Source organism: Martes martes, assembly GCF_963455335.1.
Source record: "Martes martes genome assembly, chromosome: 8".
NCBI lineage: Eukaryota > Metazoa > Chordata > Mammalia > Carnivora > Mustelidae > Martes > Martes martes.
Genome location: NC_137895.1, coordinates 55,859,838 through 55,875,556, shown reverse-complemented (window position 1 = coordinate 55,875,556; position 15,719 = coordinate 55,859,838). Strand labels below are relative to the sequence as shown.

At 43.0% G+C, this 15,719-nt stretch overlaps 1 protein-coding gene across 2 annotated transcripts; it reads left to right on the top strand.

The window, feature by feature from the left end:
- The first annotated feature begins 971 nt into the window (after positions 1-971).
- On the top strand, positions 972-13,176 carry GPRC5D (G protein-coupled receptor class C group 5 member D). 2 transcript variants are annotated; one of them, XM_080810447.1, is made up of 5 exons: positions 974-1,154; positions 1,273-1,413; positions 2,142-3,079; positions 8,703-8,770; positions 9,925-10,856. In XM_080810447.1, exons 3-5 carry the CDS (start codon positions 2,185-2,187, stop codon positions 9,994-9,996), a joined length of 1,035 nt encoding a protein of 344 aa, XP_080666573.1. In that variant the 5' UTR covers positions 974-1,154; positions 1,273-1,413; positions 2,142-2,184; the 3' UTR covers positions 9,997-10,856. The 2 variants fall into 2 exon arrangements, with proteins under 2 accessions (XP_080666574.1, XP_080666573.1); XM_080810448.1 differs by lacking the exon at positions 8,703-8,770 and having other exon boundaries at positions 972-1,154; positions 9,925-13,176.
- Positions 13,177-15,719: the final 2,543 nt, after the last annotated feature.

Genomic DNA, 15,719 nt, shown 5'->3' with positions numbered 1-15,719 from the left:
TTACTTACTACTATTTTTAATTTATTGTTTTATTTATTAAAAATTAATTGATGCAGAAAAAATGGGCAGAAAATATGGTTTTCATAATCATGAACTGCACAGCCCCAACAGGCTGTGGAGTTGGCCGTAGGAGGTAGAGTTGCTGGTAGGAGGGAAGCGGTGAGGGCTCCAGAGATTAGGGAAGGCAGGAGAGTTCACTGAGGAGATAAGAACAAAATCTTAGAGGTAGGGGAAATATTTGGTTAGGAAACGGAATTGCTAGGAGTAAAGCAAAAGACAATTCAGGCCACGGACAACATCTAAGAGAAGGCAAGCAGATGGGAGCTTTGTTTCTTTATGATGCAGTGGGGAAACTGACCTGGGGAAACCATAGGGCCAGAAGACCTGAAAGAAATACGTTGGATGAGAAAGGTAAGGTCAGATCACAGGGGTGACTTGAAACCAGACCAGCAGGTACTGATTTGGAGAATCTGGAAGTCTTCTGTCAAAATGCAAATATCCAAGGAAAAGAAACAAGGAGTCAGTTGGAGTGGGGAGTGTGGGGGTGCAGCCTGTATAGGCTGAACACTGCTATGTGCTCCACTGTTGTAGCAGGAGGAACAGAATTTTTATACCAATAGCAGCTGGTAGATTCAACTGTGAGTTCTATCCTGGGCCCTGAGAGGGATGCCCCAATGGGATGAAACCCAGAACAAGTGTGTTCTGATAGGGATGAGGAGAGGAATGATAAAGGGAAATTATACCAAAGCCTTCAGTATTACCAGGAAGGGTCCAGGTAGGGGCCCGCACTTGATGGACAGCCAAAGCCTGAGAAAAGACTTCCGATGGAGAGGAAAAGGGAGTAGGAGAGAAGACAAATTTCCCCTAATTCACAATTTTGCCAACTACTGGCCCTTCTAATGCCCGTGACCCCTCTTTATGGCCCAGTAAAACTCGTATTCCTTTGTTGAACGGATGCTCTTTTGGCTCTCACAATGAAAAGTGGAGCTGTAAGGAGGACTCCAGAGAGGGCTCTTTAGGGAGTGGGTCAGAAGAAGAATGAAGTGTCCCGACGTACTGCCAGCCGAGGGCCATTGGGGCTTCCTAACACAGTGCGGTCTACGGAGAGGAAGAAGTCTTCCCTAAAGTCACCTCCAGCACCCCCTAAGGCCAAGGTGCCTCTGGTTAGCAATAGAATAGAAAATAATTGTGCTCACCAAAGAAACTTCTGTAGAAGAGATGCTGGGAAACTGGAATGGGTGTGTCTTTCTGACCTTCCGGTTCTTTTTATAGGCAGTGCAGGAACCTGAGTGAGGGCCTCTACTCCTTCCGCCCATTTGGGGAGAGATTAAAGAAGCTGAGATTGTCTCCTTCTTACTCATTGGCAGTTACAACCTTGCAGCCAGTAGAGCCTCCAGCGTGGACACAGAGAAGGTAGGTCGGAACGAAGGGGCCATGCCCGTAGCTATAAACCCGGATGGCTCCAGCCATCTGGCTTGGCAATAACTGAAGAGGAATAGAGAGCTAGGAGTATTCGATTGCAAGGTACTATTTTTCCTCATGAATAGGTGGGATTTTTTTTTCCTAGGCAACCTCAGGAAAGACATAGATTTGGGTGCTCAACTGTTGAAAGAGTTATCTGAAGGCAGGGACCATTTTGTATAATTCTTTGATGAACAAAGAACAGATTTTTAGCAGTAACATGTTGCGTTGGAATGGCTTAGATTAAAAGAAGGAACAGCCACGAGAACTACGAAGAAAAATGATCCGCCTGTCTCCTTCAGGCAGTGCGGCAGTGTCTTGAATGATCCAATAATCCATTGATGTTGACAACCTTTGTTCTGGGGCCTGATATTACTGTAATCTCGCCCATCAGGCAAACGTTGTCACACACCCTATTTTATGAAAAGGGTTCTGCCTCGAATTTCAAAAAGCCTTGATACAGACTGCGACACGAAAATGGATGACGTATCTGGAACCTCCGAGAGAAGGGTGTTCTGCTTTTCCCGACAAGACAAAGCTAGGAGAGTTTCAAGGGTCTGATGGTTTGGGGCTCTTGCATATTTGGGAAGGAGAGACATTATGGCGCCCAAACAGGACTAGCCAACAGGTGCATCTGCATGAGGATGTAGTCCGAAGTTTGTCCCCTCTTTCTTTTGCAGGGAGACAGAAGTCTGTTCTCGTGAGGTCCACCCACAAGTCACCATGTATGAGGACTGCGTCAAGTCCACTGAGGACTATTATTTTGTCTGTGAAAACGAGGGCGCGTGGGGCATTGTTCTCGAGTCCTTGGCAATAATCGGCATAGTGGTCACAATTATACTACTCTTGTTGTTCCTCTTCCTCTTGCGAAGGGTTCAAGACTGCTGCCTGTGGAATACCCTCCCCACTCAGATCCTCTTCCTCCTGGGTGTGCTGGGACTCTTCAGCCTTGCCTTTGCCTTCGTCGCTCAGTTCAATCAGCAAACTGCCCCTGTGCGCTACTTTCTTTTCGGGGTTCTCTTTGCTATCTGTTTCTCATGCCTCTTGGCTCATGCCTCCAACCTGGTGAAGCTGGTCCGAGGGAGAGTCTCCCTCTGTTGGACAACAATTCTGTGCATTGCTATTGGTGTCAGCTTGTTGCAGGTGATCATTGCCATTGAGTACGTGACTCTCATGATGACCAGGGGTATGATGTTTATGCATATGACCCCTTGTGAGCTCAACATGGACTTTGTTGTCCTCCTGGTCTATGTCCTCCTCCTGATGGCCCTCACCTTCTTCGTCTCCAAAGCCACTTTCTGTGGCCCATGTGAGAACTGGAAGCAACACGGAAGGCTCATCTTTGTCACTGTGCTCATCTCCATCATTATCTGGGTGGTGTGGATCTCCATGCTCCTGAGAGGCAACCCACAGCTCCAGCGGCAGCCCCAGTGGGATGACCCTGTCATCTGTATCGCCCTGGTCACCAATGCATGGGTTTTCCTGCTGCTGTACATCATACCGGAGCTCTGCATTCTCTACAGATCGACCAAGCAGAACTGCCCTTTACCGGGCAACACCTGCCCTGCCCCAGCCTATCAATGCAGCTTCAGAGTGGAGAACCAGGAACTCTCAAGAGGTACTTTCCCAGGGAATTTGGGGAGCAGGGAGGCTCTCCCGAGGGAGAAACAGGAGAGAAATTGAGAAACCGGGTGAACCAAGAGGGAACAATGAGGAAATGGTCACAATTTAGGTGGGCGACTTCAGAGTTCCATCATGGAGATAGAAACACCCAGAATTGATGTTAAACCTTTATGAGAAATCGGTGCTTCCAAAATACCGAGATTTATGGGGAAGAGGCCAAGACAGAAATGAATCAAAGGCCCTAAATAAAGAGGGTGTGGCTCTAAGTGCTCACGCTGGGTAAAGAAAGGCACCCCCTATAAAGTGAGTTAGCCAGCCCCAAATTAGGCTTGGACCAAGCAATTGCATGACGTATGATGCTAAGTCCAGATGTTTTGGCTATCAAGGGCACAAGTCAATCCCAGCAATGGCGATTGATTTTTTTTTTTTTTAATTTAAGTCTTGAAGTTAGTTTGCCCAAACATCATAATAAACTGATTCATAGGACTCATCACCTCATTAACAGCACAAAGCCCAATAACTCCTGCATTTCTACTTTTCATACCATTCACTGCATGAAAGCCTTCAAGGTTTACAAAAAGTGCCAGGAAGAGCCACTGAATCAGAATTCTAATAAAGGCTCAGATGTGTCATCACTAATAGAAAAAAAGCAACTTGCTTATGTGACATTTTCATTAAAATTTCTGGTCATATTTTTATCGTTCTCGAAGACCAAGCCACCTGACTATACTTTTTGCTAATGAATAAAGTAGATTAACTTTGACAACAAAAATGCTCGGACCCTAACAACCTGGGGGAAATAATGGCTAATTCTGGTTATCTAGAAATGTCAAAACACATTCGTTCCTTTCTGAAACATCTGGCCTATTATTCATAACCTAATATCATAGTTTTACATCAATTTTTATGTCTTAATAGGCATCTGATTCCTTACAATTTATTTCTAATGTGCAAAAATTACGTTATTTTATATATTGTAGAGCACACATAATGTTCACCAGGCTCAAAAAAATTAATAGAAGCCTTCCCTTTAAGTGCATACACATTTTTTGAGCTATAATCTATGGCTAATTACACATTCAAATTAAATGCTGCTCAGATAGATGCATCCATTAATTCTTTTCAGTGCAGTTGACAGAGTCGGAAATTGACGTTATACATCCTTCCTATAAGAGTTTTTCTTTCCTTGTTGATGGTGCATCATCAGATCACTAAGGTTTGTGGCAGAATTGCAGAGTCAATCCCCAAAACTACTTCTCAAAGTTCTCATCAGCAGATAGGATAAAACTTCTTGTGTCTGTTTTATTGTTGTCGTATGTTTCCAGGAAACAAAAGTCAGAGAGAAAGAGAGAGGAGTTCTCAGAGTTTTATAATACCGCAAACATACCTGGATTTATAACAACCAATATTCTATACCCCAAAACACAGGTGTTTCAAGTGTTCTCAGGAGTGTCTTGGTGGCAGAACAAGGGCGTGCAAAAAACACGTTTCCCAGTGATATCTTCATTACTCGTGCATGGTTAGAAAATCTGTTTCTGAGCAAGAAATGGCCTGCCAGTGACAGTCATTATCAATGTAGTTTGATATTGGTTTTTTTTTTTTTTAATTTGACAGACAGAGATCACAAGTAGGCAGAGAGGCAGGCAGAGAGGAAGGGAAGCAGGCTCCCTGCTGAGCAGAGGGGCTCGATCCCAGGACCCTGGAATCATGACCTGAGCCAAAGGCAGAGGCTTTATCCTACTGAGCTCACCACCCAGGCACCCCTTGATGTTTTTTTTTTTTAATTAATAATGTAGTAAAGAATATACAGATTGCTCTCCAAATTGGGCAGAATAACCAGAAACTTAAAGTTGGACAACAGAATCAGATCTTAGGTCAGCTGGGAAAAACACAAATATCAAAAATTAGAAGAATGATTACAATTCAGTACAAAATGCAGGATTACACCAAGCTGGGAAAAACATACAACACAAGATAGATAAGAGCCAGACAAGTAGAGTCTGATAACTGGAATTTGAAAAACCCTACATGTGCCCTGTAGGTCACAAGCTGGTGAGAGGAAAGCAGCTTGCCACTGTCTTTGTTTTCATTGGCTCAAAAAACAGTCACGGTACCGTGTCAACAGACGTGTGGTCAGCCAGAACAATCAGGCTATTGTACTTGGCACTGGTCAGTATCCAAGGAGAACACCCATTCCAGTTCTGGGGTCCACTGATGAGAAGTATAGGGGAACTTGGGGAGGCTAAGGGGGAACCACAAAGATAATTAAAGGGTTATAACATGCGACCAAAGCGGAAAGGTTAAGACAATGAAACAGGTTCCCAATGTGCCTTCATCATAGACTATTCAAATTCTCTCTCTAAATTCTGTACCGAAACATGACATTTTGTTCAAGTCCATGAGACGTGCATTTGTCATGTGACTCTTCTGATGACTACTGCTTGTTGCTGTGACTCCGGTCACATAACTATTTTATTTACCGCTGGGTTGTGGGACCAGAATTATTTATCAGAAAGAAGAGTAAGACCAGAGGAGATGAGCAGGGAATTTCACAAGTATGAAGACCTCTCTTGAAGAAGCTGCTGTCCTGTTGCTTTCTGTCTCCAACTAAAGACAAGGTGCAGAAATGAACTCAAACCAAAGCATGAAGGATTTAGATTAAAAGTGAAAATAAGAGTTGGTAAACACTGAAATAGATTGGTAAAGGGGATTAAGGACTCCATTTCCCTGAGAGAGTCTTTCAAAAGAAGATTAGGTTTTATCTTCCTGAAGTGGTTTATGGACTTAATTCCAAGATCGAAAAACATCTGGTTGGAGAACGAAAATGCATTCAGGAATGTTACTATGGACCCCCAAACAAATGGGCAGAAATATTTTTTGCCCTCTATTATAAACGCGTTCCTAGAAAGCTGTATATTGATTGCACGTTTAAAAAAATCAGTTGCCCTTTTAACTGAATTTTAAATGCCATATAATTTGTAGAGATCTTAAATATTGACTATCAGCCACGATTCTCTCTCTCTCTCTCTCTCTCTCTCTCTTTTGTTTATGGAGGGAAATCTCCTGTTAGGATTATCACTACTTTATCTGCTTTAGCGTACTTAAGATATTGTTATGTCAAGTTTGCTAAAAGCAAGACCCATGTATATTTTAAACTATCACATTGCTATGGGCATTTTTTTTCTGTTCATTGCTTGAAGGTATACAGACAAACCTAGTATGATTCTTTTTTAAGGTCTTAAGACAAAAATAATGAGTCTATGCAGTGTAAAAGGGGGTCAATAGCTATAAAATGATGTGAAACAAGAGAATGTTCTTGCAAACTTAAATCCATCAGGTTGTTTTCCTTATAGCAAATACTAGCTTTTTTATATATATATATAATCTATAAATATATATATTTATATAGATAGATATATAATATATCTATCTATATATAAAATTTATATATATATATATAAAATTCTTAATATAAGGGATTTTTAAAATTTATTTATTTGAAAGAGAGATAGACCATGAGCAAGGGGAGGGACAGAGGGAGAAGCAGACTCCCCGCTGAGCAGGGAACCCAACAAGGAACTCAGTCCCAGGACCCTGAGATCGTGACCCGAGCCAAGGGTAGACGCTTAACCGACTGCAAATACCAGCTTTCGCTGGACAGCCCTTTTGGACAATTTTCAGCGTTTTTTTTTTTTTTTTTTTCTTCAAGACATCCCCCTCCTCCTTCCTAGAACAAACCCAATTTCAATGGTCCCAAGCAGTGTAATTTTTGGTTTTTTGCAGGAACAAATCTCAAAACTGTTTTCTCACCCTCAGGAGCTACAAGTGACAGAGAGACAAGTGGCATAAAGTAGGGAAGAAGACAGTGAGTCTGGGCAGGACTTGTTTGGTCTGAGGACAGATAGGGCAAGCATTCGACATTCCTGAAGAGGCAGGGAGCGTGAGAAAATTGGGCAGCGTGGGGCAGCAGAAAGAATGCAGAATCTGGGTGCCCTGGCTTTGAGGCTCAGCTCTGCTTCCTGCCAACTTCGAGGCAAAACCAAGCTCCTCAACCTCTAGGAGTTCAGGCTCCTAGTCTTTAAATGATGGTTATAGTGTCCCCACCTCTTCCCCACATACACGGAAGGTCTTCCTTACTCAACTCAGATTTCATACCACGAAATGGTTGCAGGTTTAACAGAGAGAAACACTCAGCCTTTTGGTAAATCCATGAGCGACAACTAGTGCTGGAAACTTCTGGAGAAGGCGGCTTCTCCAATTTATGATCTAGTCTGATGAGAATGTTGGATGAATGTTTGTCACCAAGGAGCTGAGTGTCCGAAAGTCTCAAGGAACTCAAGGAATTATGCCTCGAGGAGCAAAGTTAAACCAAGAATTCAGTTTATTCTGCCCCCAAGGAAGGAAGGGCATTCCAAATTTCACAGGATCCAACCCTCTAAAAAATATCAGTAGGATGATGATGTCAGACCACACCACTGGATACTAATTCTCAAAGCATAGCAGTATGGTGTTTTCTTTTTCTTTTCTTTTTTTTTTTTTTAAGGATTTTATTTATTGATTGATAGACAGAGACACAGAAAGAGAGGGAACACAAGCAGGGGGAGTGGAAGAGGGAGAAGCAGGCTTCCCGCTGAGCAGGGAGCCCAATGTGGGGCTCAATCCCAGGATCCTGGGATCACGACCTGAGCCGAAAGCAGACACCCAAGGACTGAGCCACCCAGGTGCCCCAGCAGTATAGTGTTTTCTATGCGTCATGCCCTATTTGAAGGGCTTTATATGTATTGATTAGCTTAATTTTCAAGACAAGCCTCTGAAGTAGATTTACTGTTACGATCATCATTGTCCCTCTTTTATTCCCATCAGGAAACAAAGGCAACCAAAGGTTAAAGAATGGGGCCCTAGGTTAGCCCACAGCTAGCAAGTGAGCGAGCTGCTAAGCATGAACATTCAGGGCGAGACCACGCCTGTGACCGTCAAAGAACGAAAATGTATGGAGCGAGGCCCTGGTGTTAGGGCAGACACGGCCCCTGTCCTCACAGAGCCTACAGTCTTGTCGAGGAGCCTGACATTAAACAAATAACCATGCATGTGATTATTCTGTGACAGGAGAAAATGATCTCTAGGGATCTTGTTTTATTACATCTGGTTTTTTATAAAGCTGAACCAAAGTTTGCAGAGTATCAAGCCTGAAGGGACTTGAGAGGTGATCTAGGTAAGGCCTTGTATTTTCCTGTGGAGGACAGTGAGGTACACAAGGTCACACAGGTAATACTACGGGAGCAAAGACCTTGACCCACTTCGAGCAGCGCTCTTTCTCTAGGTGATGACCAATGTTCGGTATCTTCAGTCACGAAACACAGATGAATACACAGATACTACCCAGAGCCAACCTTCCTCATAAGCTTTAAAAACACTTTTTAAAAATCATAGATTTTTTAAAAGGCCATAGATTTTTAAAAAGGCCAAAACCAAAAACAACAAAAAACAGCCTCAACTGAGAATTCCTTTTCAAAGGGTCAAGAGCCTCTTCGCAAGCCCCCAGGTCTTCTCATAGTCCTCGTGTGCTGTTTCCAGGTGAATCTGACACTAACCCAGCCCTTCCCATCTTTGGCTTTCAGCCCGAGACAGTGATGGAGCTGAGGAGGATGTAGCATTAACTTCATATGGTACCCTCATTCAGCCGCAGGTAAATGTGCTCATCTACGGTCCCCGAGGGACAGAGCAAGGACTCCTTCCTTAGGAGAGTCTCCAGGCTTCATTTCCAATGTCTGTACTGACCTGAGAGAGGAGAGGTAGGGTAGGCTCGTCTCCACAAGCATGCGGAGCTTGAGCTATCCAGATAAAACCCGTCCCGGGGCAGGGCAATAAAGGCAAGGAATGCCATCGCCTCTGCCCAAGCGCTTCCCGATCCCCACCGCCACACATCAACAAGGTACTCGGCTATAGGCAAATGCCGCTGGCAAGGCAAAGCAGCTCGAAAGGTTGGTGTGAGTGTGACGAGGAAGGGGCTCACTGCTTTTTGCCTTGGGGACGGCAGGGAACTGTAAATATGTATGAGGTCAGATATGTTTTTACTGTCTATCGGTGGTCTAAATGAATCCCCTGAGCCCTGCTAGCCGCCTCTCTGAGTCACTGTGTAGCTCCTACAGCCCAGCTGCCCCCCCTCCCCCCCCCCCCAGAACTGGGTTAGAGCTGTCACCCTCCCTCATCACCAGATGGGTGTAACCCATTTTAATCCTTTCAGGCAAAAGCGGAAGGAGCATGACTGAGTAGAACTGGAGGTGACTTGTGTTTGTGTCGGATGACTTGAGGGCGTACAGAGGCAGGCAGCCAAAAATACCACACTGCGACACAGTTCTTATATTCTGGTCCCCATAACTAAAATCCGAGGGTGGAAGTCATGCTCACACTCGTTGTTCGAGGAACTCTACGAGGCCACTCTTAACTAGTTAATGCCTCTGGTCTGTTATCTGAGGCTTGGCCTTTTCCTGGAAGAATGGCACACAGACCAGGACACAGAGAGCATTTGCTGTCATTAACACTCTAGAGGGCATTAATAGGATGAGAAAATATTTATCATCCTCTCCAAGAATTTCTTGGATTACTTCAATTTCCAGTGATCAGCTATTCAAGAATCTTGCAGAAATATCTTTGTTACTGGTTAAAAGGGAAGAGGGTTTAAAAAAAAAAAAAAGTTTTTATGTGCGTAGCCTCCATGGTTTTTTTCTTTTCTTAACAAAGGATTAAGTGATGCTGAAATGATATGTCAAACATATTTCTGGAACGTATCACCCCTTGCACTGACTCAGAAAATTGACGATGGCCTTTCTTCTTTTCCAGACTGTTGATCCCACACAAGAGTGTTTCATCCCACCAGCCAAACCAAACCCCCAGCAAGATGCAGAAATATAAAGTCCACAGGAAACATGCATAGTGGAAACTCAGAAGACCATCCTAATGTAGCCCTGATGGGTCACTGGGGAGCCCAGAGTCATGTTCCAGCCAAGTACCGGCTCATCCTTCCTTCCCTGCTTCCTCGCCCTTTCCATCCATCTGGACCCTTCATCGGAAGACTACTGTCTCAAGCATAATTACAACCTTGCTGGCCACCCTACCTTGACTATGTGTCTCTTTCTTCTTTCCTGAAACTGAAAGACTTCTTTCCTTAGCAGTGCAAGAACAAATTGGCAGCTCTTACTAATGGGGCCAAAAGACCCTGGCCTGAAAAAATTAGAGTCATGGTACTTTCATAAAATATAGAGGTTAGTAGCAACTTACTCCTGCATTACTTCTGTAGTCATTGTTTATAAAGGGCCCCTTTATAAATATGATTGACCCAGAATTTGTGATAAAAGTTATAACAAAATCCTCAGGATCCCCATGATTGGGCATTTTATTTTTTTTTAAAGATTTTATTTATTTATTTGAAAGAGAGGGAAAGAGCACAAGCAGAGGGAGAAACGGCAGCATCCCGCTGAGCAAAGAGCTACATGCAGGACTCAATCCCAGGACCCTGAGATCATGACCGGAACTGAAGGCAGACCCTTAACAGACTGAGACCCTTAACAGACTGAGCCCCCCAGGCACCCCTCGACTGGACATTTTAAATAACACAGACTTCAAGGCTTGGATTCTGGCAGGGCTTCTCCCATGGTTTTAGCACCCCATGCCAGCAGACATGGCTGAGGTCAATGACCTGCTTTGATGAACCAACAACAGCAAAGAAAGAGCCACCCTAGTTGATGCTCATAAATGATTTTAGGTGGTGCATATAAAAAGCACAGTCTGCCTGTCTTGATGTTTCCAGTGAACTGAGGCCTCTGCACTAATTACTCTGCCTTCATTCCTCCTGCAGTCCTACATCCTTCCCAACGGACCCATCTGTTCTCACGACCCATGTGCTGTACATAACAGGTGCAACTGGACCAGAGTTAGAAGTGTGCCACCAGAGAGCTTCTTAGGGTCTGATTTAACCCTCTCACCTTCCATATAAGAAAACAGAACTCTAGAGCAATGAAATGACTTGCCCAGAGTCTCACACAGTGGTTAGTGGTAGTCCAAGTCTTCCAACTCATAGGCCACTCCTCTTCCCATTCAGTAAGGCTTCTCCATGCCTGTATTTCTGTATTAACAAGTACAGTGTGGACCCGCTGAGAACCAAATGTGATAGTTCAGACCAGTGAGTGTTGAGTGCCTCCTATGTGAAAGCAATCTGAAAAATAGCTGAGACTCCATACATGGGGTGGGGGGGGCAGGGACAGCCTTTTTTTGTGAGCAATATACAGCCTGAATTGCTCAATGCCACGAAGCATTTCCTGAGCATCTGTGAGGTACCAGGAGCTGTTCTTGGGTTGAGCCCTAATCAGATAAGACAGACAATGCTGCTCTGGTAGAGCCTGTATTTTTCCTGGGGGAGATAACACAACGCAGAGAATTTCAGGAACCCAGCTCCCTCCTTTTCCAGATGAGGAAAGAGATTTGGCCAGAATAATATGGCTTGTTAGTGTCCAGATCTCCAGCTACTGTTCAAAAGCTCCCTCACCCTCTACACAATGTTCCCACATTTCATACGATTTTCTGCTACCCTCAGATAGCAACTTCTTATTAAAATCTGTGTCCTGAGCAATGTTCTCAGAACAAACCAGTATGTAGGTAAATACCCAAAGAGTTTGACCTTCTGCCCTTATTGGTAACACCAAATTGAGGAGAAGGTTTAAACATTAAGACTCTGACCTATCTATTAGGTGGCACACTATTTAACAAACCACATAAAGAACCCAACTTGAGAGGGAAAACAACCCATGGAAACTTAGAACAGCTCTGGAAGAAAATCATCTTCACTGATGCTCCTAGTTTTTAATCCTAAAAATGATGACAATGACACCTTCAACATAATTCTGTTGTGGTGTGGAGTGGAGTGGTGTGGTGTGGTGTGGTGTGGTATGGTGTGGTGTGGTGTGTTGCAGGCAGGAAATGTTTCTGTTGAGTTAGCTGTCACATTTTAATAAACCATTAAAACCATAGATGATGGCCAATATTGTTTCCCAAAATGTTTTTCTTAGTATTAGTAAAAGTAAAATTGAACCTCTTTGTGCCAAAATTTGGACTACGTATTAGTTAGATTTGGGGGGATTGTAAGGTGACAAGTGCCTCGATCAGGCTGTTTCCAGAATGAAGTTGTGGTGTAAGGTTACATATGGCAGCGGGGAGACAAAACTCTTCTCTGCGAACCAGAGCAGCCACTCAGCCAGCCTCATGGCCGTGGAATACCATCAAGTATTGGTAGGAACATGTTGTCCTCACCCCAGCCCTGCAATTCCCCCCAGCCATTTTGACACTTTCCTCACTGTCTCAATTTCTTTTTGAGGTATTTTCACGTACCCACCCTCTACCAGCTGACTGGTTCTCTCCCCATGTGTCGTATTCAAATTCCTGAGAGGGAGCCTGAATGGTACAACTGACCATCATTGCTTCTGACTGGAAGCTCTCTGGAAGTGGCCCTCTTAATTTACAATCAGCCTGTGGACCAACTGTCTGTGGGTCCAGTCCCCACCCTTGGTCCATTCAGCTACGCCTGGCTTGGTCATGCAGTACAGACTTGGTCACATATGTCTGCTCTCTCAGCGGGAAGCTGTGGGCAGGGAATTATCCTCCAGTAAGCAAGGCATAGCATGCACCGTGAGTGGCCAACACAGGAGAGCTTGGTCCAGAAAAATATGATTTTGTGAAGTTAAAGAATATTTTAATGAAAATTAAAATTTGAAGTTTATGCAGCAATTTCCATAAAGCTAAAAACCCCAATAGTCCTCTAAGTCAAGAGCCATGAAGAACCACTTAAAAGAATAGATAAAACTATTTGTGATGGGCATATTTTACTCAATTACTCAATTCAACGAGTATTATTTGAAGATTTAAACTCATTTACTGGGGCGCCTGGGTGGCTCAGTCGATTAAGCTGCTGCCTTGGGCTCAGGTCATGATCACAGGGTCCTGGGATCAAGCCCCACATTGGGCTCCTGCTCAGTGGAGAGCCTGCTTCTCCCTCTCCCTCTGCCTGCCACGCTACCTACTTGTGCTCTCTCTATATACATCAAATAAAGAAATAAAATCCTTTAAAAAAATAAAAACAAACTCATTTACTTATATGTCCTGGGTTGTATAATTGGAAAGGCACTAATTCTCTTAAGTATTTTAGATAATTCTCTTCTGGTTTTTATTTATTTATTCAAAAGGAAGCATATCGGTGAAAACCGTTATTATAAAATCTCTTCCTGGTGGGGCACCTGGGTGGCTCAGTCGGTAAGTGTCTGCCTTCAGCTCAGGTCATAATCTCAGGGTCCTGGGATCAGGACGCAGGTCAAGCTCCCTGCTCAGCAGGGAGTCTTCTTCTCCCTCTGTTCCTCCTCCTACTCATCTTCTCTTTCTTCTCCTTCTCCCTCCCCCCCTCTCTCTCCCTAATAAATAAATAAAATCTTTTAAAAAATGAAGTATCGGGGCACCTGGGTGGCTCAGTGGGTTAATAAAGCCTCTGCCTTCGGCTCAGGTCATGATCCCAGAGTCCTGGGATCGAGCCCCACATCGGGCTCTCTGCTCTGCAGGGAGCCTGCTTCCTCCTTTCTCTCTGCCTACTTGTAATCTCTTTCAAATAAATAAATAAAATATTTTTAAAAAAATGAAGTATCTTCCTGGTGTAATGTGGCTGGTTAGCTCAGTTAGAGCATGATGCTAATGAAATGCCTGTAGAGCTAACATATCCTTCATCTTGATGATTTTTTCCTTATCCTAAAGACCACCAAAGATTTGTTTCCCTCCACATTAAATTTCATGCTCTCCCTATAAGCTTTAAAGGCCTTCCAGATATCATGCCTTATCTCAAGCTGTGGTCTGGTTAGACTAAAATTTTCTCACTCTATCATTATTCCTTCTCTCTTCTTTTAAACAAATGATCCCTTTTCCTAAGATTATGTCTACTTCAGACTGGCCAGATTCACGCCTTATTTTCCTTCTTTTCCTCTTTCCACAATCAGTTCCAAATCTACCTTTTCCCAGAAACTTTCTCTGATGACGTAAGGACCCAGGGTTGTCACACACCAAGCCCTTAAGTTATAGCAGAATGAGGTTCTCTTTTTTCCCTCAAGCTCAGATGGTAAAGAGGATACTTCTATAGGCTCTTCCTCAGATTAAGCCTAATTATCTATTTTAAAAGCACATTTAATCTATGAGCAATAAACTAGAAAATCTATTTGTGCTTCCTTTGGTACAAAAGCCTCTGTATTTTTCATGTAAAGAAGGTGCTTCTCAATTAACATTCAACAGGGGCAATTGTGTCCTTGACTTCTGAGAAGACATGCTTGACATCTCCATAAAGACTTCTCCTTGGAGTCATTGAAAATATCTTCATGGCTCAGGTCACTTCTAAGCTGTTGATCTCTTGTGAGACATCATATTTGCTGCTCTTCAGAGATAGATAAGTTAGAATTAGGCTTACACTTTAACATGTAGCAGAACTTACTTATTCAAAGGACTTCAGTGTGGAAGACTCAGGAAGCACAAGGATGCATCCATCACTCACAACATCATTAGAACGCCTTCCCTAGAACTGCCTTCAAGAAATCCTCAAGAAAATCACTGGGATTGGATTACGGTGATGGTCAGAACTGAGAGCTGAGTTGAATGCTATATTTCTAATATTGATCTCACCCATCACTCAAAGAACAACCAAGTGCACTTTGGAAATGCCATTGGACATCTTTCTGGATTTTTCTAAAGATGGTGGAACTATTAGAATTTAAACCACATTCAGTAAGTGGTTAAATCAAGTCTGGGTTTGGAAAAGTTGCACCAGATCACCAACAGGTTGAATCCTCCAAGCAGACTATTTTTTTTTTAATGGAAAAAGTAAGAAGATTTTATTGACTTTTATATGTTCTTAGAGAAAACTATTCACATGTAAAAGTTTGACATTTGATAGGAGATGTATTTACACTTTATTTTACACACAAATTCTTTCATTTGGGGTCAGACATAATGTTTCATTTCAACAGGACTCCCACATGATTATAGTCCCAAGCTCTTGAGATAATGACATCATCATAGGGTTCAAGGTAAACTACACTGGTAGGGTTTTCACTTGTATCTGTTATTGTCCAATTACTGTAGCATAATGGAGTACATGCTGTAAGCAGATACAGAGGAAGCTATCCATAAAAAAGTTGTAAAACGCAGGTAAAGAAAATATACAAATTGTGGTATTGCATATATATTTTAATCTATGGAACTTACATTTTTAACTTACTCACATGTTCTTTTACGTGATATAAATGCACCAAGGGAGCCTGCTTTTAAAATTCCTTTTTGATGTGAAATTTATCTCTTAGTTATTCTCTTTTTAAGGGTCTACAAATGACAACATCTTCGTAAAACAGGACCCACTTGAATATACAAACAGGGCTGGATTTTTTAAAAATATATTCTACAAACGGAGCGTTTTGTTGTCAATCCCACCTGGACTTTATTTGTATGTAGAAGAATCTTGGGCAGAAGTCATCTGCAATTCATTTTTAAATTCCTAAATGTTGAATTCAGTGTCATTATTCCCAGGGCAATTCTGTCTGGAAAAACTGAGCTTTTTGATT